This window comes from Mobula hypostoma, chromosome 8, assembly GCF_963921235.1.
Source record: "Mobula hypostoma chromosome 8, sMobHyp1.1, whole genome shotgun sequence".
NCBI lineage: Eukaryota > Metazoa > Chordata > Chondrichthyes > Myliobatiformes > Myliobatidae > Mobula > Mobula hypostoma.
Window position 1 is genome coordinate 405,438 of NC_086104.1, and position 26,186 is coordinate 431,623.

General features: G+C 44.1%; 1 protein-coding gene and 1 non-coding gene across 2 annotated transcripts; both read right to left on the minus strand.

Moving 5' to 3' along the window:
- Positions 1-243: 243 nt before the first annotated feature.
- rpl7l1 (ribosomal protein L7-like 1) lies at positions 244-25,115 on the minus strand. The gene is made up of 7 exons (XM_063055363.1): positions 25,069-25,115; positions 19,587-19,695; positions 18,373-18,536; positions 18,136-18,273; positions 13,553-13,662; positions 9,417-9,627; positions 244-1,327 (listed from the first exon to the last, which is right to left on the minus strand). Exons 1-6 carry the CDS (start codon positions 25,080-25,082, stop codon positions 9,419-9,421), a joined length of 744 nt encoding a protein of 247 aa, XP_062911433.1. The 5' UTR covers positions 25,083-25,115; the 3' UTR covers positions 244-1,327; positions 9,417-9,418.
- trnal-caa (transfer RNA leucine (anticodon CAA)) lies at positions 12,232-12,313 on the minus strand. The gene has a single exon. It is a non-coding gene; the product is annotated as a tRNA-Leu (tRNA).
- Positions 25,116-26,186: the final 1,071 nt, after the last annotated feature.

Genomic DNA, 26,186 nt, shown 5'->3' on the forward strand with positions numbered 1-26,186 from the left:
TGAACTGTGGTCTGATGGACTGTAGATCATGGTCTCTTTGGGGCTTTGCTATTGCTTGCAATGGTGGGTGATGAGAAGGAATAAGTGGGGGGGGGGAGGAGGTTGTGCTTGTGTGTGGGAGGGGAAAAGAGGGCTCTGGGGTTCTAACATTTTCCTGTCATTCATTCTTTGGGGTTTTTCTGCTGTTTCGTGGAACCATTGAACGACTGGTTGAAAGGTTAACTTTCTTTCAGTCACCACAAAGACCGCATGGCCAACTAAATATTTTGTATATTTGAACATTTATTTTTAGATTTCCAGCATCTACAACATTTTGCCAACAAACAGAACATAAATCAGTTTTCCATCAATGTGCAGATTTGCAAGGGCCAATTAGTTTCCATACCTCTTCACCTGCTCAGTCCAAACATATGCAAAATGGGTGATTTCAGAGCTGAGTTGAGAGAAAACGCCCTTGATGTCAAGGCAGCATCTGATCACATGTAGCACCAAGGGGTCCTGGTAAAACTGAACTCCACAGATATCAAGAACACACTCACGGGCCTGAAGTGAAGGTGGCTGAAAGGGATCACCTGACAGGTTTGTAAAAAAAAAAAGAGGCAGAGATAGAGTCAATCATTCAGGCTTAGGTCATTACCTCAGGGCTATTCCTGAGGTTCAGCTACTTCATCTGCGACTTTCTATCGACTATGTCAGAAGAGCAGATTGTGTGCATTTGATTCCACTTACTTTTCTCATCAAATGAAGCAACCAATTTTTCCAGAATGAAGTTCAGGCATAGGCGGGCTGATAAGTTCAACAAAATAGTTCCAGAGAATGACTATTTAATCAGCTCTCCTTGACATTCATTTGCATGATTCTATCAGACTCCTAACCATCAGTGTGCAGGGCGTCATTGCAGACCAGACAAACAGCAGGCCAGAGCTTGGTTTTCCAGTAAAAGTGACTGAACTCCATCTTCACAGTATGTCATGAGAATGAAGGAATACTCTCCACTTCTATGATGAGTGCATTTTTAACAACTCAAGCTTGAAACCATCGAAAAAACAGCAACCACGTTACTGACAAATCATTCCTTCCCCTCACCAACCTGTAGTTCAGTTACAATGTGGAGTATTTACAACATGCACTGCTGTTATTCTCACAGATTCTTCCAAATTCATAACTTCTAACACCAAGGAGGACAGCAAAGGTAGTAGTTGCAAATCCCGTCCAGGATGACCTAAAATTTTTTTTTTCCCCTCTGTTGCTGATTTAAGTCATAGCATTCATCTCAATAGTGATGTGGAAGGTTCTTCAAGGCAGCTCACCACCATCTACTTGACAGCTATTGATGACAAAGAAAACCCAATGTTACCCGTGATGCATGTAACACAAACAAAAACTTCACACCATTAAATCATTGGATAAGCCCTAATGATTTATGAATATCAGATTTTTGTCAATAATCTGAAATCAGAAATTCAAATGCATTAACAAATTTGATGCAAGTCTTAAGTAAATAAAGTCCGCTTGCAACAATTTGAAAATGTTCCCATTCACTTCTGGTAGCTGCTCCCTACAACCAGAAGGCGATCTCCTTCCAGCCGGGGTCATCTGTGAGTCAAGGCATTAGACCGTCTCTGCTGATGACCTTGACAAGAACATTAAAATTCTGAATTATTAGTCAGTAGAGATTTACGATACACAGTATAGGTGAGCAAATCCCATACTCGCATTGATCTGCAAAGGACCTACAAAAGTGAGTAGCCAACTGGGTGATATAACAGCAAGATGGTATTCAATGTTTACTATGCCATAAGACCATAAGATATAGGAGCAGAAGTAGCTCATTCGGCCCATCGAGTGCTCTGCCATTCAATCATGGGCTGATCCAATTCTTCCAGTCATCTCCACTCCCCTGCTTTCACCCCATACCCTTTAATGCCCTGGCTAATCAAGAACCTATCTAACTCTGCCTTAAATACACCAATGACTTGGCCCTCCACAGCTGCTCATGGCAACAGATTTATCCCCCCTTTGACTGAAGTAATCTGTTCTAAATGGACGTCCTTCAATCCTGAAGTCGTGCCCTTTTGTCCTAGACTCCCCTACCATGGAAAATAACTTTGCTGTATCTAATCTGTTCAGACCTTTTAACATTCGGAATGTTTCTATGAGATCCCCCCTCATTCTCCTGAACTCCAGGGTACACAGCCAGACGTTCCTCATACGGTAATCCTTTCATTTCTGGAATGATTCTCGTGAATCTTCTCTGAACCCTCTCCAATGTCAGTCCATCCTTTCTAAAATAAGGAGCCCAAAACTGCACAAAATACTCCAAGTGTGGTCTCATGAGTGCCTTACAGAGCCTCAACATCACATCCCCGCTCTTATATTCTATACCTCTAGAAATGAATGTCAACATTGCAGTCACCTTCTTCACCACCATCTCAACCTGGAGGTTAACCTTTAGGGTATCTTGCACAAGGACTCCAAAGTCCCTTTGCATCTCTGCATTTTGAATTCTCTCCCCATCTAAATAATAGATTTATTTATTTCTTCCACCAAAGTGCATGACCATAGACTTTCCACATTGTATTTCATTTGCCACATCTATGCCCATTCCCCTAAACTATCTAAGTCTCTCTGCAGACTCTCTGTTTCCTCAACATTACCCACTCCTCCACCTACCTTTGTATCATTGGCACATTTAACCACAAACCCATTAATACCGCAGTCCAAATAATTAACATACATCATAAAAAGCAGCCGTCCCAACACCGGCCCCTGTGGAACTCCACTGGTAACCGGCAGCCAGCCAGAATAGGATTCCCACTCTGTTTTCTGCCGACCAGCCAATGCTCCACCCTCGCTAGTAACTTCCCTGTAATTCCATGGGCTCTTAAAGCAGCCCCATATGCAGCACTTTGTCAAAGGCCTTCTGTAAATCCAAGTACACCACATTCACTGCATCTCCTTTGTCTACCCTACTTGTAATTTCCTCAAAGGAGGTTTGTAATTGCCAATCTGGATGGGTGGCCAGTACTGCTAAGGCTGCCCAGGGAAGATGGTGACAAATGTGGAGCTGCTGTTGTCCTACTGTTTGATGTAATTGAGTAGTCAATCCCAAGGATCATGTGGAATTGGAAACAGGTACAGGTTAGAAATGAAGAGAAGACAACAGCTTTATAAGTTTCTGATGAAAACACAGGTGAACTTTCTAGTTTCTCACTGATCGACTGAAAATGGCCAGCCTTGTATTATTTAAAAGATCAGTTTTGTGTCTCGAAAACAGGTGAGCTGTCAGTTTTATCTTTATTGACTTTTACTTAATTAATGTATGTTCAAGTTATGTAAGCATTTTAACAAAATACTGAGCAGTTGATAAGCAGAAGGATCTCGGGGTACACGTTTATCGCTCCCTGAAACTGACTACACAGGTTGGTGGGGTGGTTAGGAAAGCACATGACATGCTTGTTGTTATCAGTCAAGGCATTGAATTCAAGCCCATAAGATATAGTAGCAGAAGTAGGCCATTCGGCCCATCTAGTCTGTTCCACCATTCAATCATGGCTGATCCAATTCTTCCAGTCATCCCAACTCCCTTGCCTTCTCCCCATACCCTTTGATACCCTGGCTAATCAAGAACCTATCAATCTCTGCCTTAAATGCACCCAATGACTTGGCCTCTACAGCCGCTCATGGCAACAAATTCCACAGATTTACCACCCTCTGACGAAAGTAATTTCTCTGCATCTCCATTTTAATGGACGTCCTTTAATCCTGAAGCTGTGCCCTCTTGTCCTAGACTCCCCTACCATGGGAAATAACTTTGCCATATCCAATCTGTTCAGGCCTTTTAACATTCAGAATGTTTCTATTGGTTCCCCCTCATTCTCCTGGACTCCAGGGAATACAACCGAAGAGCTGCCAGATGTTCCTCATACGGCAACCCTTTCATTCCTGGAATCATTGTTGTCTTCTCTTAACCCTCTCCAATGTCAGTATATCCTTTCTAAAATATGGAGCCCAAAACTGTACAAAATACTCCGTGTGGTCTCACGAGTGCCTTATAGAGCCTCAACATCACATCCCTGCTCTTATATTCTATGCCTCTAGAAATGAATGCCAACATTGCATTCACCTTTTTCACCTCCAACTCAACCTGGATGTTAACCTTTAGGGTATCTTGCACAAGGACTCCGAAGTCCCTTTGCATCTCTGCATTTTGAATTCACTTTCCATCTAAATAATAGTCTGTCCGTTTATTTCTTCCATCAAAGTGCATAATCATACACTTTCCAACATTTTATTCCATTTTTCTGCTTCTTTGCCCATTCCCCTAAACTATCTAAGTCTCTCTGCAGGCTCTCTGTTTCTTCAACACTACCCGCTCCTCCACATATCTTCGTATCATCAGCAAATTTGGCCGCAAATCCATTAATACAGTAGTCCAAATCATTGACATACATCATAAAAAACAGCAGTCCCAACACTGACCCCTGTGGAACTCCACTGGTAACCGGCAGCCAGCCAGAATAGGATCCCTTTATTCCCACTCTGTTTTCTGCCAACCAGCCAATGCTCCACCCATGCTAGTAACTTCCCTGTGATTCTACGGACTCTTATCTTACTAAGCAGCCTCCTGTGCGACACCTTGTCAAAGGCCTTCTGAAAATCCAAGTACACCATATCCACTGCATCTCCTTCGTCTATCCTGCATGTAATTTTCTCAAAAAATTGCAGTAGGTTAGTCATGCAGGATTTTCCTTCCAGGAAACCATGTTAGCTTTGGCCTATTTTTGCATGTGCCTCCAGGTACTCCATAATCTCATCCCTAACAATCGATTCCAACAACTTCCCAACCACTGATATCAGGCTAACAAGTCTAATGTTTCCTTTCGGCTGCCTCTCACCCTTCTTACATAGCAGAGCAACACTTGCAATTTTCCAGTCATCCGGTAAAATGCCAAAATCTATCAATTCTTGAAAGATCATTGTTAATGCCTCCGCAATCTCTCCAGAACACGAGGGTGCATTCCATGAGGTCCAGGAGATTTATCCACCCTCAGACCATTAAGCTTCCTGAGCACCCTCTCAGTTGTAATTTTCACTACACATACTTCACTTCCCTGACACTCTTGAATGTACAGTAGACTGCAGATGTCTTCCATCTCTGCGACTCTCATTACAGTATCTCCAGCGTCATTTTCTATTGGTCCTATACCCATCCTGAACTCTCTTTTACACTTAATATACTTAAAATAGCTTTTTAAGATTATGACGACACTCAGTCCTCGTTTATTGTCATTTAGAAATGCATGCATTAAGAAATGATACAATGTTCCTCCAGAATGATATCACAAAAAACACAAGACAAACCAAGACTAAAACTGACAAAACCACAAAATTATAACATATAGTTACAACAGTGCAAACCAATACTGTAATTTGATAAAGAGCAGACCATGGGCACAGTAAAAAAGTCTCAAAGTTCCAATAGCCTCACCATCTCACGCAGAGGGAAAAACTCTCCCTGCCATGAACCTCCAAGCACTGCAAACTTGCCGATGCCGCACCATTGGAAGCACCCAACCGCAGTGGACTTTCAGTCCATCTAAAAAGCCATCCCTTAGACATTCTACAAATTCTCTCTCGAGGTCCAGTACTGGCCTGGTTTTCCCAATCCACTTTCATGTTAAAGTCCCCAACGATTATTATGACATTGCCCTTCCGACACGCCTTTTCTATCTCCTGCTGTAATTTGTAATCCACATCCCGGCTGCTGTTTGGACGCCTCTATACAGCTGTCATTAGGGTGCTTTTACCCTTGCCATTTCTTAACTCAACTCATAGAGACTCTACATCTTTGGATCATATGCCAGCCCTTTCTAATGATTTAATATGATTTCTTATACACAGGGCCACACCACCCCCTCTGCCTACTAACCTATCTTTCTGTTACACCGTCTATCCTTGGACATTCAGCTCCCAATGGCAGCCATCCTTTAGCCAAGTTTCAAATGATGGCCACAACGTCATACTGACCAATCTGTAGCTGAATTTCAAGATCGTCCATTTCATTTCTTATGCCGCGTGCATTCAAACATAACACTTTCAGTCCAGTATTTGTTGTTTTCTGTTTTAACTTACACCACACCTCTATTGCCCTGTAACTCATGCCATTAGCTGTGATTAAGCCTCACCTCCTGCCTGTTCTTTCCATAATATCTGTTGCACGCTATCTTTGATTTATTTCTGTTTTCCCTTTCCTCAGCCCTATCACTCTGTCCCCATCCTCTCGCCAAATTAGTCTAAACCCTCCCTGACAGCTCTATTAAAATCTGCCTGCTAGGATATTGGAACCCCTTGGGTTCAGGTGTAACCCATCCTTTTTGTACAGGTCATACCTCCCCCAGACGAGGCCCCAATGATCCAGGAACTGGAAGCCCTGCCCCATACTCCACTCCCTCAGACATGTATTAACCACAGCCGTCCATTTTTCGAAGCTTCATGTACCTATCCAGGAGTCTCTAAAAAAGACTATCGTATCTGCCTCCACCACCATCGCCGGCAGTTCATCTCACACACTCCCCATGCTCTGCGCAAAAAAACTTACCCGATGTACCTAGTTCCAAGCACCTTAAAACTGTGCCCTCTCATGTTAGCAATTTGAGCCCAGGAAAAAGCTTCTGGCTATCCACAAAATCAATGCCTCTCATCATCTTATGCAGGTCACCTCTCATCCTCCGTCACTCCAAGGAGAAAAGGCCAAGTTCACTCAACCTATTCTCATAAGGCATCCCCAATCCAGGCAACATCCTTGTAAATCTCCTCTGCACCCTTTCTATAGTTTCCAAATCCTTCTTGTAGTGAGGTGTGTTACGTACCCCGTAACTGGGTTGCCAAACCAGCAGAAATGGATCACTCAGTTGGAGTCTGGAGTACTAGAACTAAGAAAGTTTTATTAAAGAAACAAGCAACACAGTAATCGAAAGGATAATAAATGCAACAATTCAACAATGATAACCACACATGTGCACAGAATTAAGATAACAGCATCAATCAAGCTCTATTGTTGTCTAGGGGTAAATGACCAATTTCAAAATGACTCAAAGTTCAGTCCAGTTTGTAGTTCAGTTCGCAGTAATCGTTGCCATGGCGATGGACAAGGTGGGGGAAGAGAGACATAGAATAGGAACAACTCATCATTCAGCACAGCTTCACTCACAGACCAGCGAGATGGCTCACAAACAGCATTTGGGCGGGTCCTTGGTGATGTCACCTGAGGTCACCGACTGTGACCCCTCCTCCAGATGCGGTCGATCCTCTGCAGTGAACCCGGCACCCAGGCAAGGGCGGACACACACCGGGTTCCCGCTGATCGTACCTTTCCACCCTGTGCGTTGTCCGATTCTTCTCACCACTCGTGAGAGGCGCACCGCTTCCAGGGTCTCGTTACCTCGGGTGGCGTGTGTGTCTGTCTTAGCGAACCTGTCCCTTTTTATCCCCCTGCTGGGGTATCGCCTGTCCATCACTTCAAACAGTTCAGGGTTCAAAGGGGGGAGCCGCTCCAGACAGCTCTTCCTCCCACATCCCTTCATTACACATCTCCAGACGCTGCTCCATTGTTCCTTATCTCTCCTTCCCCTGAGGGCAGGTGGCAGACCAACTGCTGATGCCACTGATGCTAGCCCAGGCCAGCAAACATCTTAATTTTATGTGTATTCTCGTAACAGGTGACACAGTACTCCAAGTGGGGTCTGACCAGGATCTCATATAGCTATAACATTACCTCTCACCTCTTGAACTCAATTCCTCCCAGGATTGGTGAAGGCCAAAGCACCGAATGCCATCTACCCAGTCAACCTGCACAGCAGACCAAGCTGAAGCAGCTTAGAGTGTCCTATGGACTCAGACCCCAAGAACCCTCTGATCCTCCACACTGCCAACAGTCTTACCATTAATGCTATATTCTGCCATCATTTTTCACCAACCAAACTGAACCACCTCACACTTATCTGGGTTGAACTCCAACTGCCACTTCTCAGCCCAGTTTTGCATCCTGTTGTTGCGCCGTAACCTCCACACTATACACAACACCTCCAACCTTTGGGCCATCAGCAAATCTACTACCCCATCCCTCCATTTCCTCATCCAGGTCATTTATAAAAATCATGAGGAGGGGTCCCAGAACAGATCCCTGAGGCACACCACTGGTCACTGACCTCCATGCAGAATATGACCCGTCTACAACCACTCTTTGCCTTCTGTGGGCAAGCCAATTCTGGATCCACGAAACAAGGTCCCCTTGGATCCCATGCCTCCTTACTTTCTCAATAAGCTTTGCACGGGGTACCTTATCAAACGTCTTGCTGAAATCCATATACACTACATCTACTGCTCTACCTTCATCAATGTGTTTAGTCACATCCTCAAAAAACTCAATCAGGCTCCTAAAGGCATGACCTGCCTTTCACAAAGCCATGCTAACTATTCCTAATCATATTATGCCTCTCCAAATGTTTATACATCCGTCTCTCAGGATCTTCTCCATCAACTTACCAACTACTAAAGTAAGACTCACTGGTCTATAATTTCCTGGGCTACTCCTTTCCTGAATAAGGGAACAACATCTGCAACCCTCCAATCCTCTGGAACCTCTCCCATCTCCATTGATGATGTAAAGATCATTGCCAGAGGCTCAGCTATCTCCTCCCTCACCTCCCACACTAGCCTGGGGTATATCTCATCTGGTCCCAGTGACTTGTCCAACTTGATGCTTTCTAAAGTCCGCTGTAAGTCATCCCTACAATCGCCAAGGTCCTTTTCCATATCTCGTTGGAACATATTGAATATTGAAAAGCCTAAATAGAGTGAATGAGAGAAGATGTTTTCTGTAGTGAGGGAGTCTAAAATCAGTGGGCATAGCCTCTAAATTGAGGGTCATCCACTTAGAACAGAGACAAGGAAATATTTCCTTAGCCGGAGGCTGGTGAATCTGTGGAATTCATTGCCTCAGACAGATGTGTGGACCAAATCATTTTGGGTATATTAAAAGTAGAGGTTGACAGATTCTTGATTAATCAGGATGTCAAAGGTTAAAGGGAGAAGACAGCAGAGTGGGTTTGAGAGGGATAATAAATCAGCCATGATGGAATGTCAGAACAGACAGACGCATGATGGGCCAAATTGCGTAATTCTGCTCCTATGTTTTATTGATTCTTTTTATACACCTATGCTGAATGGCCTTAATAAGGCCAATGTAACAGTGTGGAATTTTCCAAAGGGAACAGTGGCGGTGATAATAATTTGTATTCACTTCTGTACAATCTGAAAATCAAACACATTTATCATAACACCGATCTTCTTGTCCATTAATACCACAGTAGGAAATCTCAGAGTTGTTCACAAAATCCTGCACTCTCAACTACCTTTAATTGAGCTGACGAATGAGTTTGTTGATTTCTATTCCACGGTGTCCAGTCTCTCCAAATTCATTCAGAAATCCCATCTTGTTCCTTGCTGCGTGTCTCGCTACCGACAGTCTGAAGGGATGGAGAAAATTGCTGGCCTCCTTAAAGTATTTTCCAACAGTATAGATCTCACATATCAAATCCTCCAGACAAATCAATCCACACTTTCCTGTAAAGAAAATGTAAGCAATAAATCACAACAAAACTGTTTTAGAAAACAACTCACCCCATCACAACTGTAATGTTAGTCTGCCCTTCTTTCAACCAAGTCTCTAATACAGTGTCCTCCCTCCTCCAAATCATTAACCATTGGTATTGGTTTATCAATGACACATAGCGAGATACAGTGAAAGACTGATTGTGTACTTTTATACAGCTCAAATCATTACACAGTGCATTGAGGGTGAGGCTAACCCAAACCATGACCTAACAAGGCAAAATAACGAAGCAGAATGAAGTGTAAAAGTGTTTTGATAAATGATAAAGTGCAAAATGATAACAAGGTAAATGATGAGCTTCTTGCAGTAACGTAAGAAAACAGTTTCCATAACGGGATGTTATGCATCCAGATAGAACAGTGCATTGATAAGGGTTGACGGGCACATGCTAAATGTCTTTATTCTCCTGTAGTACAAGTGTTGCTGAGCTTTCTTGGCCATGCTGTCAATGTGGTGGCATCCAGAAAGGCTATTAGTTATTTTCACATCTCGGAACTTGAAGCTGTCAACCTCAAACCTTTGATGCAAGACAGAAGCCCGTGTATCATTTTTCCTGAAGTCAATAACCAACTCTTTTATTTTATACATTCCCATTTTTTAAAGGTTTCCATTCTCTACAATCAGAGTTGATTTCTTGAATACCTTATGTACTTTTCTAACAGCCTCATACCACATCCACGAACACCGTAAACTTTGCACAAGTTTTCACCCCAAGGAAGTGGACAAGGCCCATCATAGTCGGCTGGACCAGAATGTTAACTCATGTGGGATCCAGTGAGTTGGATACAAAGCTGGCTTGTTACAGAAGGCAGGGTAACAGTGGAAGAGCATTTCTCCGATTGGAGGTTTGTAACCAGTGGTGTTCTGCAAGGATCAGTGTTAGGACCTCTGTTGTTTATGATATACGTCAATGATGGGCTGATTAGTAATTTTGCAGACGATGGACTTGTGGACAATGAGAAAGGATGTTGAAGCATACAGCAGAATATGGACCACTGCAAAGCACAGATGCAGTTTAACCAGGATTTGTAGGAGGCGTTGCATTTTGGGAGACTGAGTGGTTCTGTCTTGTTTAGTTCAGAAGTCACGTTACAGCTGTATAAAACTATTAGGCCACATTTGGAGCATTATGAGCAGTTAGAGAACATAGAACAATACAGCACAAGAACATACCATTTGGCTCACTATGTCCCAGTTATGTTGACGTTTTGGAGAGGGTGCAGAAGTTCACTAGGATGTTGGCTGGACAAGATAGTATGTGCTGCAAGGAGGAGTTGGACAAATGGATTGTTTGCTCAGGAGTATCAGAGGGTGAGGGGTGATCTGAAAGGAGGTCATAAAATCATGAGAGCAAAGAGGGAGAAGCTTAAAAAATTTACATTGCAAGTTTCTTTTTACAGAGTAAAACGTTGCCTGGAGCATACTGCTGGGGGGCAGGTGGGGTGCATTGGAAGCAAATAAAAAAGCAAAATTTCTGAGGCATTTAAACGGTACATGTACAGACCACGGTGGCCATGTGTGCAGCTTTAACTGGTCAGCACCAAATCTGTGTACCAAAAAACCTGTTCTTGTGCTGTATTGCTCAATGCTCTATGTCAAATCCAAGAGAAAATGGTAGGAGCTCTGACGTACAGAGGTGGTCAAGTGCATAGCTCCTTCAACGTAGCAAAACAAGTGGACACGGTGATAAATGCTTGCCTTCATTGGCTGGGAAATTATGCTGCTGTATGAAACATTGGTTAAGCTGCATTTAAAGTATTGTGCGCAGTTCTGTTCAGTGCTCTATAGGAAGATGCAGAAATTTTGGAGTGGGTACTGCAATGTTGCCTGCAGTAGAGGACATCTAACTATAAGAAGGTTGAACAAACCTAAATTGTTTTCTCTGGAACACTGGAGGCTGGAATGACCTAGAGTCTAGACACAGAGGGACACTAAAATTAGGGGGCATTGGTTTAAAGTGCAATGGAAAAAGATGTGAGGGAATAATGAGGTTGGATCTCCCACACACACACACACAGCAGAAACAATTTCGGTTTTTAAAAGACATCTGAACAAGTGCTTGGATAGGAATGAAGACACACAAGCCTAACAGGGGCAAGTGGGATAACTGTAAGTTGACCTCATGGTCGGCAGAGACAGGGTGGGCCAAAGGGTACACATGTGCAGCAGAACTCTGAGCACACTGAAAGCCTGCAATTTGAGCCCCATCTTCCTTCCACAACCTGAGATGCATGCACATATCTGCACTGAATGACTTAATTTACTAAGACTGCTCCAGCATTGCAGATTTATGAGCCTTCTCAATCCCATTCTCCTGCCTTCTCTCTGTAACCTTTGACGCCATGACTAATCAAGAGTCTGGCAACAACTGCTTTAAATACACACAATAACTTGGCCTCCGCAGCCATCTGTGGCATTGAATTCCACACATTGTCTCTTGTCCGAAACACCACCTCACTATAGAAAACATTCTTTCCACATCCTTTGATAGCTTTTCAATATCTGATAAAAGCTGATGTTTTTCAGCAGTGTAACAGCTCCAGTTAATGTAAACCTGCTGCAAGCAGGGTTCGAACCTGCATGGGGCACCCCCATTGAATTTTGAATCCAACATCTTAACCACTTGGCCATCGCAACTTTCTGATGTTTGACATAGAAGTGGTTTAAATGGATGGCAGAAGGCCAACAAAGATTTGATGGGCTGAAGGATAACGGAATTGATGGCCTTGTGGCAAAGTTTTTGGAAGATACAAAGATAGGGAGAGGGGGCACGTAGTTTGGAGTAGAGGGACTTAAAACAGTTTAGGAGAATAGGCAAAGTGGCAGATGAAATAGTGTCAAGAAGTTTATAGTCATGCACTAAAAGGGCAGACAATTATTTAAATAGAGAGAAAATTTAAAAATCTGAAGTGCAGCAGGACTTGTGCAAGATTCCCTGAAGATTAATCTGCAGGTTGAGTTGGTGGGGAGGAAGGCAAATGCAACGTGCGTATTAATTTCCAGAGGACTAGAATATAACAGCAAGGATGTAATGTTGAAGTTTTATAAGGCACTGGTGAGGCCACACTTAGGGGTACTGCAAGCGGCTTTGAGCCCCTTATCCAAGAGAGATTGGAGAGGGTTCAAAAGAGGTTCACGAACATGATTCCAGAATTGAAACACTTGTCATATGAAGAGCGTTTGATGGCTGTGGGCCTGTACTCACTGGAATTCTGAAGAATTGAGAGGTGACTGCATTGAAACCTATCAAAAGTTGAAGAGCCTCGATAGAGTGGATGTAGAAAGGATGTTTCCTATGGTGAGGGAGATCAAGAGCAGAGGACACAACCTCAGAATAGAGGGATGTACTTTAGAACGGAGATGACAAGGATTTTTTTTAGCCAGAGAGTGGTGAATCTGTGGAATTCATTGCCATGGGCAGCTGTGGACACCAAGTCCTTATGCATAGTTAAGGCAGAGGTTGATAGATTCTTGATTAGTCAAAGTGTGAAAGGATACCGGTGGGGGTGATGGAAGGCAGGAGATTGGGACTGAGGGGGAAATGGATCAGTCCTGATGAAATTGCGCAGGACTCAATGGGCCAAATGGCCTACCTCTGCTCCTATATGTTATGCATCTGGTTCCCCTTTCTGCTTCCCTTGATATATCATTGTATCATTTCTTAATGCATGCATTACTAAATGGCAATAAAAGAAGTCTGCGTGTCCTTATAATCTAATCTAATCATAAACTCATGACAGAATCTGGAGAAATCCCTATTGCACTCTCTAAGTTGGAAGTCTATGTACATTGAGCACAACTTCCTCACAGGTAATTTCTGTTATCCCCTGCTCGTGTTTTGTTATCTTCTGATAATGTAAGTTTTGTCTGTGTTACCTAGGTGTCCCTCGATAATCGAGTTGTCAGTTAGCGGTATGCGTTTCTTATTCACTTTTGCTTGACCCCGTTTCAAAATCAGTTCACGGATGGACTTTAAATTAGGAAATCTGCAAAGAAAAATCAAGATGTGTAAACACATTAATGAAGTGACATAGGACACAGACAGTAGCATGAACACTGCTCTCCACAAAATTGCACAAATCTTCACACCCTTCCTCCTAGCAGTGACCTCACACTACTTAGCCCATCTGAGCTGTTCTTTGGCCGTACACTTGCGAAGGAATTTATTGCTCAAATAGTGATGTCCAACTCTCCTTCAATTTGACCATGTCTCCTTCCAATGATCATGCTATGACTTTGAAATTCAGGTGTCTGAATGCTGCATCATTTCAGCCAAAAAGGAAGCATATGTTCAGCTTAGAAAGCAGAAATCAGATGGTAAAGTTGCTAGAGTTGGGATGGAAGAGGAGGATTAGCAGAGCCACAAGGGTTAAGGAACTACAGCCAGAAAGATAAAGGATGGAAGAGGGGAATTAGAACCATGAGAGATAGAGATGGAAGAGGGGAACTGGAACATCAAGGGATAGGGATTGAAGAGGGGAATTAGAGCATCAAGGAACAGAGATGAAAGATGGGAATTAAGAGCGTCAAGGGATAGGGATGGAAGAGGGGAACTAGAGCCAGAAGGGATAGGAATGCAAGAAGGGAATTAGACCCATATGTGATAGGGCGGTAGAGGGGACCCAAATGGATCTATTGTGAATTGGTTCTTGCCCAAAACAGAGGGTAGTGTCCAATAGAGTTATTCTGGATGGAAACCTGTGTTCTGCAAGGACCCACACCGGGCCCTCTGTTGTTGTTTTTCGATATACACTGAGCGGCTACTTTATCAGGTATACCTGCTTCTTAATGCAAATACTGTATCAGCCAATCATGTGGCAGCAACTCAATGCAAGAAAACATACAGATATGGTCAAGAGGTTCAGTTGTTGCTCAGCCCAAACAGCCAAATAGGAAAGAAATATGTTCCAAGTGACTCCGACTGGGGAATGATTGTTGGTGCCAGACTGGGTGGCTTTAGTATCTTTAGAAACTGCTGATCTTCTAGGATTTTCACACACATTGGTCTCTAAAGTTTACACCAAATGGTGTGTAAAGCAAAAAGCCAGTGAGCAGTAGCTTTGTGGGTGAAAATGCCTTACTCATGAGAGAGGTCAGAGGAGAATAGCCAGACTAGATCAAGCTGACAGGTGGCAGTAACTCAAATAACCATGCGTAACAACGGTGGTGTGTAGAAGAGCATCTCTGAATGCACAGCACATTGAACCTTGAAGTGGATGGACTACAGCAGAAGACCACATCAGGTTTCAAGTTGTACCTAATAAAGTGGCCACTGAGTGTATATAAATGACCAGGATGAAAATGTAGATAGATGGGTTAGTAAGCTCGTAGATGATAGAAACATAGAAAACCTACAGCACAATACAGGCCCTTCGTCCCACAAAGCTGTGCCAAACATGTCCCTACCTTAGAACAACCTAGGCTTTACCCACAGCCCTCTATTTTTCTAAGCTCCATGTAGCCATCCAGGAGTCTCTTAAAACGCCCTATCGTTTCCGCCTCCACCACCGCAGCCAGCAGCCCATTCCACGCACTCAGCACTCTCTGCGTAATAATCTTACCCGACGTCTCCTCTGTATCTACTTCCAAGCACCTTAAAAGTATGCCCTCTCGTGCTAGCCATTTCAGCCCCGGGGAAAAGCCTCTGACTATCCACACAATCAATGCCTGTCATCATCTTGAACACCTCTATCAGGTCACCTCTCATCCTCCGTTACTCCAAGGAGAAAAGGCCGAGTTCACTCAACCTATCCTCATAAAGCATGCTCCCCAATTCAAGCAACATCCTGGTAAATCTCCTCTGTACCCTTTCTATGGTTTCCACGTCCTTCCTGTACTGAGGCGATCAGAATTGAGCACAGTATTCCAAGTGGGGTCTGACCAGGGTCCTACATAGCTGCAACATTACCTCTCAGCTCTTAAATTCAATCCCACGATTGATGAAGGCTAATGCACCATATGTCTTCTTAACCACAGAGTCAACCTGCGCAGCAGCTTTGACTGTCCCATGGATTCAGACCCCAAGATCCCTCTGATCCTCCACACTGCCAAGAATCTTACCATTAGTGCTATATTCTGCCATCATATTTAACCTACCAAAATGAACCACCTCACACGTAAATATTCCCTGAACATTTGCCACATTTCTTCCGTATGTTTCCCTGAGAACATCTGTTTCCAACTTATGCTTCCAAGTCCCTGCCTGAAAGCCTCATATTTCCCCTTACTCCAATTAAACGTTTCCCTAACTTGTCTGTTCCTATCCCTCTCCAATGCTATGGTAAGGGAGATAGAATTGTGATCGCTATCTCCCAAATGCTCTCCCACTGACAGATCTGACACCTGACCAGGTTCATTTCCCAGCACCAGATCAAGTATAGCCTCTCCTCTTGTAGGCTTATCTACATATTGTGTCAAGAAACCTTCCTGAACACACCTCACAAACTCCACCCTATCTCAACCCCTCACTCTAGGGAGATGCCAATCAATATTTTAGAAATTGAAATCTCCCACCACAACAACCCTGTTATTATTACATCTTTCCAGAATCTGTCTCCCTATCCGCTCCTTGATGTCCCTGTTACTATTGGGTGGTCTATCAGAAACATCCAGTAGAGTTATTGACCCTGTTTCTAACTTCCACCCACAGAAACTCCGTAGACAATCCCTCCATGACTTCCTCCTTCTCTGCAGCCGTGACACTATCTCTGATCAAGTCCCTCCTTTGCCTCCCTCCCAAACAGAATACGAAGGTTGGTAGCATTGTAGATAGTGTAGAAGATTGCCAAATGATAGACTGGGATATTGGACAGTTAGATGTAAGTATGAGCAGAGAAATGGCAGATGGATTTTAATCTAGTGTGAGGTGCTGCACTTTGGGAGATGAAATGTAAAAAGACGGTATGGAGTTAGTGAAGGATCCTTAACAGCATTTATGTACAGAGAGGCCTTGGAGTCCAAGTCCATAGCACCCTCAAAGTGGCTGTACAAATTGATAGGATTGCACAGAAGATCATAGTATGCCTTATTAGTTGAAGCACTGACTTCAAAAGTCAGAAGGTTATGTTGCAGCTTTATAAAGCTCTAGTTAGTCCACATCCAGAGTACTGCATTCAGTTCTGGTCGCCCCACTAAAGGAAGGATTTCGAGGCTTTGCGAAGGTGCAGTAGTTTACCAGTATGCAGCCTGAATTAGAGGGCATGTGCGCTGGACAAACTTGGATTGTTTTATCTTGAGCAGCAGAAACTGAAGAAACCTGACAGAAGTTTAAAGATTATGCAAGGCATAGATAGATAGCCAGTTTCTTTCCCCCAAAGTTAAAATGTCTAAAACTAGAGAGCATGCCTGTATTCTGAAAATGGACGATTCAAAGGAGCCATGTGGAGAAAGTCTATTTTCTCCCCCACAGACTGCGCTACCAGATGTGGTTGTGGAGGGAAATAAGATAGAGGCATTTAAGAAGCTCTTAGATAGACACATGAATGTGAAGAAAATGGAAGAATATGAACATTTGGTGTTTAGGCATTTCACTTGTTTAATCAGTTCAGGCATACTGTGGGCTGAAGGGCCTGGTTCTGTGTGGAGAGCCAGAGTAGAGAAAACTCCAATGATGTTAGTCTGATAATTCAGACTAAAATTCAATCAAATCTGTCTCCCTTTCCAAGTGTACACAAAGCTATTGCATTATTCGAAACCATGTAATAAATCGCTGTTTGTGTGCAAATTAACCCGGGTTAAATTAATTACTCTAGTGATTATACAGTCAATAAGGTGCTTCACAAGTATAATGACTTGGAGCATCCTGAGATGGTGTATAGCAGAATATGGTAACGGTGAGCACCCTCGTGTACCACGCTGATATCTCCCTAACATCACAGATAACCCCTGGTCTACAGAATCTCTTCCCCTCAAGATACAGTTCTCAATACTAGCCTCATTTGTGTTCCTTTGGACATTGTTCCTCAGTCTTTATTTTCCTGTAAATGCCCACGAGAAAATCTCAAGGAGGTATGTGGTAACTACAAGAACTTTGATAATCCATTTAGCCTCGACTGATTGAATCTTTTGAGGATTTTACAAAACACATTTATGAAGGTACAACAGCAGATGTAGTGATGAGTGCATGGAATAGGCTGCCGGCAACAGTGGAGGAGGCAGATAGGATAGGGTCTTTTAAGACTCCTGGATAGGTACATGGAGTTTAAAAAAGTAGAGGGATATGGGTATCCCTAGGTCATTTCTATAGTAAGGATATGTTCGGCACAGCTTTGTGGGCTGAAAGGTCTGTATTGTGCTGTATGCTTTCTGTTTCTATGACACCGAATCTCTGCCTCATCACCATAGCTTCCCAAACCCTGCAGTTTCATATTTATCTGTAAACAGCAATTTTGTCCTTAAGAATTATTTTGTTCTCCCACACTTGTGTACTGGAAATGACATCAAAGGATCTTGATTCTTACCCCCAAGCAACATAGGGCTCCACCACCTTCAACATCTTCAATGATGTCTGATTCAATTTCACAAACGTTCCACTGTATAGCTTTCGAAGTCGCAACATTTGAACAACTTTCCGCACCTTGGGACTGACCCCGTGAATCCTGCAACATTTTTGATGCATTTAAAGATTGAGCATTCCTCATCTCAGTTCAGAATAAACATGCAGTCCCAGCAGAGATGACTGCAGCTGTGATACTTACGGTCTGAGCCGCACTGCAAACGCCAGCTTCTGCCCTTCAGGCACATCATTCTTAACTGCCTTCTTTGCCATCCGAACAAATCGAGCCTCATCCCGGAATTTCCGCCTAGAATCTTTTATAAAATTCTCAACTCGCTTAAAACGAATCTGCTTCCCCTTCTGAAGCTGAAATGAAAAAGCAATCGCACTTCAGATCTAGATCAGTATGAACCCAGATATTCAGCACCCCACTTTCGTACTGGGGTCAAAACAAAATTATAATCAACCCTCCTAACTCAACCGGTTCACATTTAATTATTTTGTTTAGGAAGTTCTGTAATGTTTAAAAGGCCACATTCTTCATAATTTTTCTATTTATGCCTCATAAAAAATACTCCACAAGGAAAGTGAGTGACACCTTTCCAGTATCTCTGGCACAGAATTGGCAACCCTCTCATACGGCCAGACTAGGTGGAACTGAAAATTAGCACCTCAAACGCTACAGTTTCCATAAAATTGAGCTGATATCAACCACAACATGTTTGAGGCAAGTAAACTCTCCACTCTATACTGGTAACCTTGATCCATCATATGATGTAGAAAATTAACACCGTACAAAATTCAACGTGCAGAATTTGCTGGAATGCTCAGAAGGAAGCCATGAAGCCCCTCATGTTTCTAGTCTATCAAGTAAAGAGACGGTGTGACAAAGTACTAGAAGTAAATATGATAGTTGACATTCAAAAGGCTTTTAGATAGGTACATGCAAGGAAGGGAGGGACATCAGGAAGAAAGGATTAGTTTAATTAGGCATCTTGCTCAGCAAACACTGTGGGCTGAAGGGCGTGTCTGTGCACTGTTCTAACATAGCTTGACTTTGATCCAGAAAACAAAGTATGGCAGGTGAATGGACTAAGGCAAATGCTTTTCCAGAGAAAGAGCAAAGCTACAAGGATGAGGTCTGGAACATGGGAGAAGCTCTTATTCAGGCTGGGTTGGAGTACTTAAGGTAAGTGGACTTCCTTCTTGAAATGTCATTAAGAACCAAGAGAATATAAAGATTTGGGTCGTAACTGGAGCACTCAATCGATGAGCAGTTCCCGCTCTGCAGTAGATACTCGGAGAGATAACTGTATTCGAATTAGGATTCTATCACAGCCAAGCAAATTGCAAAAATCGACAGAGAATTCTGAAAATGGTATAACACATTATCAGTGCAGTGAAAGTCCTTCAGACCTTTCGCTTTTCCTGTAAAGCTTGTTTGGCCTGGGTAGCCTTAATAGCCTGATAAGCTTTCCTCCTCTTCAGCAGGTTCTCTGGGACGCGTGGCAGCTTTCTCCTCTCTCTGAAAAAATAACAAGATCACGTTTAATATCACTGGCATGTCATGAAGTACATTGTTGATCAAGCAGAGTTCAGCTGCAATTATAAAACTGTGATTGCTCTCCAAAGAATCATTTATTGAAAGAGCGGTACTGAAGGCATTGTGTAATTGTCAACAAGAGCAGAAGAATACAAAGGCATCTAGAACTTATTGTATGTATTAAATGTTTACACAGTGGAAATATTTATAATGAAGGAAAAGGTCGGTCTGCAGAATCGGTCACTGGATTGGTAAAGGACGAAGTCACATGATTAAGTGGGACATGCCAGATGTAAAATTGGAAACAGCAATGGGCTGCTAAATCTACTGCTGGAAAGCCGGAGTCGTTCAAAATTAAACGGTGAGAACTTGTACAAAGAGAAATGGGCCCTTTTGACCCAGCTGCCATGCCGACCATGACACTTGGTTCTGCAGCTTGAAACAGGCCCTTCACCTTATTACTGCTATGACATTCTCCATTATTTCTTCAGTGGTTTGAACAGGGCATGACTGCGCAGTCACGTGGAGGTCAGCCAGTGACAACAGCGGGAAGAGATTAAAAAGAAGACAGCTTTACAGAGCAGGCGTCAGAGTAGAGGGAGACAGAGTAGGAAGGCTTTGGCTCGACGGTGCTTAGGCAATAAAGGGTTGAGGCGAGGAATGTTATCTGTTTAGAATACAGACAGAAAGAATGTGTGTGAGGCCGGTTCTCTGTGCTCGGTGTCAGACGTGCAAGGTCCTGGAGACGACCAGCCTCCAGGACGGCCATATCTGTGCTAGGTGCGTCAAGCTGCAGCGCCTTAGGAACTGGAGGTGCAGCTCGATGACCTTCGTCTGGTCAGGGAGAGTGAGGAGGTGATAGCGAGGACCTATAGGCAGGAAGTCACCCCGGGGCCTGGGGAGACAGATAACTGGATGACAGTCAGAAGAGGGAAAGGCAAGAGTCAGATACTAGAGAATACCGCTGTGGCCGTCCCCCTTAACAATAAGTACTGCTGTTTGAGTACTGTTGGGGGAGACGGCCTACCTGGGGGAAGTAACAGTGGTCACGCCTCTGGCACTGAGTCTGGCCCTGTGGCTCAGAAGGGTAGGGAAAGGAAGTGGATGGCAGCAGTGATAGAGGACTCTATAGTTAGGGGGTCAGACAGGCGATTCTGTGGTCGCAGGAAAGAAATGCAGATGGTAGTTTGCCTCCCAGGTGCCAGGGTCCAGGATGTTTCTGATCACGTCCACGATATCCTGAAGTGTGAAGGAGAACAGCCAGAGGTCGTGGTACCTATTGGTAGCGCTCTTGGCTGTGTAGAGGATCAGAGGATCTTGGGGTCTGAGTCCATAGGACACTCAGAGCTGCTATGCAGGTTGACTCTGTGGTCAAGAAAGCATATGGCGCATTGGCCTTTATCAGTCGTGGGATTGAGTTTAAGAGCCGAGAGGTAAGCTATGCAGGACTCTGGTCAGACCCCACTTGGAGTACTCTGCTCAATTCTGGTCGCCTCACTATAGGAAGGGCATGGAAACCATAGAAAGGGTGCAGAAGAGATTTACAAGGATGTTGCCTGGATCGGGGAGCATGCATTATTTGAATAGGCTGAATGAACTCGGCCTTTTCTCCTTGGAGCGACAGAGGATGACAGCTGACCTGATAGAGGTGTACAAGATAATGAGAGGCATTGATCATGTGGATAGTCAGAGGCTTTTTCCCAGGGCTGACATAGCTGGCACGAGAGGGCATAGTTTTAAGGTGCTTGGAAGTAGGTACAGAGGACATGTCAGGGGTAAATTTTTAATGCAAAGAGTGGTGAGTGTGTGGAATGGGCTGCCGGCGGCGGCGGTGGAGGTGCAAACGACAGGGTCTTTTAAGAGACTCCTGGATGGGTACATGGACAGGGCTACGGGTAAGCCTAGGCAGTTCTAAGGCAAGGACATTTTCGGCACAGCTTTGTGGGCCGAAGGGCCTGTATTGTGCTGTAGGGTTTCTATGTTTATCAGAAATGTTACTCTCCCCCCTCCCTTTCTTCCACCCATACCCTGGAACCTTTAGCTGCCAGTCTTGTCCCTCCCTCAGACATATTTTAGTCATTAATATACTAATCCCACATAGATATCCATGCCCCAAATTCATCCATCTGAACTGTCAGACCTCTTGCACTGCAATAAATGATATTTAATCCAACAGTCTCTCCTCGCTCCCTACCACACTATTGATCTGTTCACTTTCTCACACAAACCTGCATCGTCTAATTTAAGAACTGCTACCTTGAAGGAAATAGACTGTGTATATGTCTGAGGGGTTCCCTTTTAACCCAATTATAGTCAACACCTGGAATACGCTCCCTCAGACTGAAGTCATTGACAGCATCTAATAAGTGTTCTAAATCATGGAATCGTGGAAAGGTACGGTCATCTCCATGTTGCCACCTGTCGTTAACAGTCATAGTCATAGTCATACTTTATTGATCCCGGGGGAAATTGGTTTTCGTTAGTTGCACCATAAATAATAAATAGTAGTAAAACCATAAATAGTTAAATAGTAATAGAACCATAGAAACTACAGCACAGAAACAGGCCTTTTGGCCCTTCTTGGCTGTGCCGAACCATTTTCTGCCTAGTCCCACTGACCTGCACACGGACCTTATCCCTCCATATACCTCCCAGCCATGTATCTGTCCAATTTATTTTTAAACGTTAAAAAAGAACCCGCATTTACCACCTCGTCTGGCAGCTCATTCCATACTCCCATCATTCTCTGTGTGAAGAAGCCCCCCCCTAATGTTCCCTTTAAACTTTTCCCCCCTCACCCTTAACCCATGTCCTCTGGTTTTTTTCTCCCCTTGCCTCAGTGGAAAAAGCCTGCTTGCATTCACTCTATCTATACCCATCATAATTTTATATACCTCTATCAAATCTCCCCTCATTCTTCTATGCTCCAGGGAATAAAGTCCTAACATATTCAACCTTTCTCTGTAACTGAATTTCTCAAGTCCCGGCAACATCCTTGTAAACCTTCTCTGCACTCTTTCAACCTTATTTATATCCTTCCCGTAATTTGGTGACCAAAACTGAACACAATACTCCAGATTCAGCCTCACCAATGCCTTATACAACCTCATCATAACATTCCAGCTCTTATACTCAATACTTTGATTAATTAAAGGCCAATGTACCAAAAGCTCTCTTTACGACCCTATCTACCTGTGACGCCACTTTTAGGGAATTTTGTATCTGTATTCCCAGATCCCTCTGTTCCACTGCACTCCTCAGTGCCTTACCATTAACCCTGTATGTTCTACCTTGGTTTGTCCTTCCAACGTGCAATACCTCACACTTGTCTGTATTAAACTCCATCTGCCATTTTTCAGCCCATTTTTCCAGCTGGTCCAAGTCCCTCTGCAGGCTCTGAAAACCTTCCTCACTGTCTACTACACCTCCAATCTTTGTATCATCAGCAAATTTGCTGATCCAATTTACCACATTATCATCCAGATCATTGATATAGATGACAAATAACAATGGACCCAGCACTGATCCCTGTGGCACACCACTAGTCACAGGCCTCCACTTGGAGAAGCAATTCTCTATTACCACTCTTTGGCTTCTTCCATTGAGCCAATGTCTAATCCAATTTACCACCTCTCCATGTATATCTAGCGACTGAATTTTCCTAACTAACCTCCCATGTGGGACCTTGTCAAAGGCCCAGAATATGTAAATTATGCCAGGAAATAAGTCCAGGACCAGCCTATTGGCTCAGGGTGTCTGACCCTCCAAGGGAGGAGTTGTAAAGTTTGATGGCCACAGGCAGGAATGACTTCCTATGACGCTCTGTGTTGCATCTCGGTAGAATGAGTCTCTGGCTGAATGTACTCCTGTGCCCAACCAGTACATTATGTAGTGGATGGGAGACATTGACCAAGATGGCATGCAACTTCGACAGCATCCTCTTTTCAGACACCACCGTCAGAGAGTCCAGTACCATCCCCACAACATCACTGGTCTTACGAATGAGTTTGTTGATTCTGTTGGTGTCTGCTACCCTCAGCCTGCTGCCCCAGCACACAACAGCAAACGTGATAGTACTGACCACCACAGACTAGTAGAACATCCTGAGCATCGTCTGGCAGATGTTAAAGGACCTCAGTCTCCTCAGGAAATAGAGACAGCTCTGACCCTTCTTGTAGACAGCCTCAGTGTTCTTAGACCAGTCCAGTTTATTGTCAATTCATATCCCCAGGTATCTGTAATCCTCCACCATGTCCACACTGACCCCCTGGATGGAAACAGGAGTCACCGGTACCTTAGCTCTCCTCAGGTCTACCACCAGCTCCTTAGTCTTTTTCACATTAAGCTGCAGATAGTTCTGCTCATACCATGTGACAAAGTTTCCTACCGTAGCCCTGTACTCAGCCTCATCTCCCTTGCTGACCTCCTTGGCATCCAACAAATATCAACATCAACCACCATTTCAGCTGCTCAATCTCCCTTCCAGATATCCTGTGCTTGCCCAGAGACGTCCTTGAACTTCATGAAGGAACAAACCATCATGGAGCCTCGCTCCCTTCAGCCACATTATATGTCACCAAACAAGGCAATGTGCCCACCTTGATCCTGAGCAACATAGTACACAACACAGAAATCAGAATCACTTCATGTGAAACATATCAATCTTCATTGAAACAAAGTATTATCACAAATAGTTAACAAATCCTGTGCACCTTTCTGTGTTTGACTCGCCTCGACTGTTGCTGCTGTAGTCCTACTGATCTGGCTCCTTAGAGAGACTATAAAGCCCTCACAACAGCATCCAACCAACCTGGTATGCTTGTCTGAGACGTTGAGCTGTGTAACCATCCCCAATTATAAAAACAATTCTTCACCATCAGTCGCTAAGCCACATTACTAAACCAATTTTGGATCCAATCATTCTAGGAATGTTTCAACTCATGGCCCATCTCAAAACCATGTGCCAGGTGAGGAAATGGCACCGAGATAAAAGATGACCTATAAAATTCATGATGTATATCTCAAGTAAATAGGCTGATGATACTAAGCTCAACCACACCATGATGTTTGAGATGGTGCAAAAAGCTTTCTCGGTCAAAGTGAGGAGAAGGAAGGGGACGTGGTGAGAGGGGCAGGGGTTTGATCCTTATGAAGGTTGGTCACGCGATCGAGACCCAAGTTTTTCAACCACAGAGAACCTGGTACCCAGCGACACCCACCACACCACCAATAACACTGATCCCCCACCCACACTCCCCGATGGCGATGGCGATGGCGACACCGACACCAACCCCTGTCCACCCCCACAGACAGCGGATGGCACCGGATTGTCCCAGCTCCCACCTCCCCACTTACCCGAGTTCCGCCATGTTCCTCCGTTTTCACCACGCGCATGTGCAAAAAGTCCCCGTTAGTGCGCAGGCGCGGCGCAGCTTCGGTCACCAACTACGGCGCAAGCCACGCGCCGCCGTAAGGTCTGCGTCGCCGCAAACCCTACGCAAAGCCGACGCGGAACCCCACGCGAGAGCTTGCGTTGCTGCGACGCGCACCTCTCCCAAAATATCGCGCGTCGCGGTAACGCAGACCGCAACAGCTGTGAGTGTTCCGCCTGGTAGCATCGCATGTCATTCTACGCTGCAATAGCTTCCCATTGGGCGACTGAAGGGCAGGGAAAGAATTCTGGCTGCAATACTTTCCATAAAGCTTTACAGACCTCTGAAATTATGGAGGACACATTTCGCTTTTACGAAAAAAGACGCTCGCTTCTCGTTTACCCTGAGAAAAACTACCATGACCATGAAGCCTTGCGCGGGCAGGTGAGTGTGTGTGTGTTTGTGTTTGTTTGTTTGTCTGTCAGTCAGTCAGTCAGTCAGTTAGCGATGGAGACACACCAACGCTCAAGTATAAATGCTCACAACGCCCGTAAGTCACTTGCGTAGGTAACGGCGTCCAGTTAACGCAGAAGTATAAATCAGGCCACCTGCAAAACTTGTTGAAGGTCTCGGCCGCAAATAGTCGCTCTCCGTTGCCCTCCGTATATGCTGCATGATCTGTGAACTTCGTCCCGCACTTTCTGCGTTGCTTTTACATGTTTAGCATCTGCAGCCTCTCCTGTCTCCAGTAGTTAATTTATTTTCTTTAAAATGATAGCATCATGCCACTTAGGTGGACCCCCGGGGGATTGATCCTTTAATTGCGTCAGTGTCTTCCCACTCAGCTCAGTCGCTCCCTCCATGTGCAGTGCCAGAAGAAGCAAATACTGTGGGCTTTCCTTTAATCCTTCCTTCATACCTTTATTAGATAAAGGCATAGGCTGTTTTCTAAATTGGGAGAAAATTCAAAGGTCCCATGTGCAAAGGGACTGGGGATCCGTCCTGCAGGATCAGAATGAGTTTCAGGTTTAATATCACCTGCATAAGTCATGAAAATATTTAACTTAGCAGGAGCAATGCAATACATGATAATATGGAGAA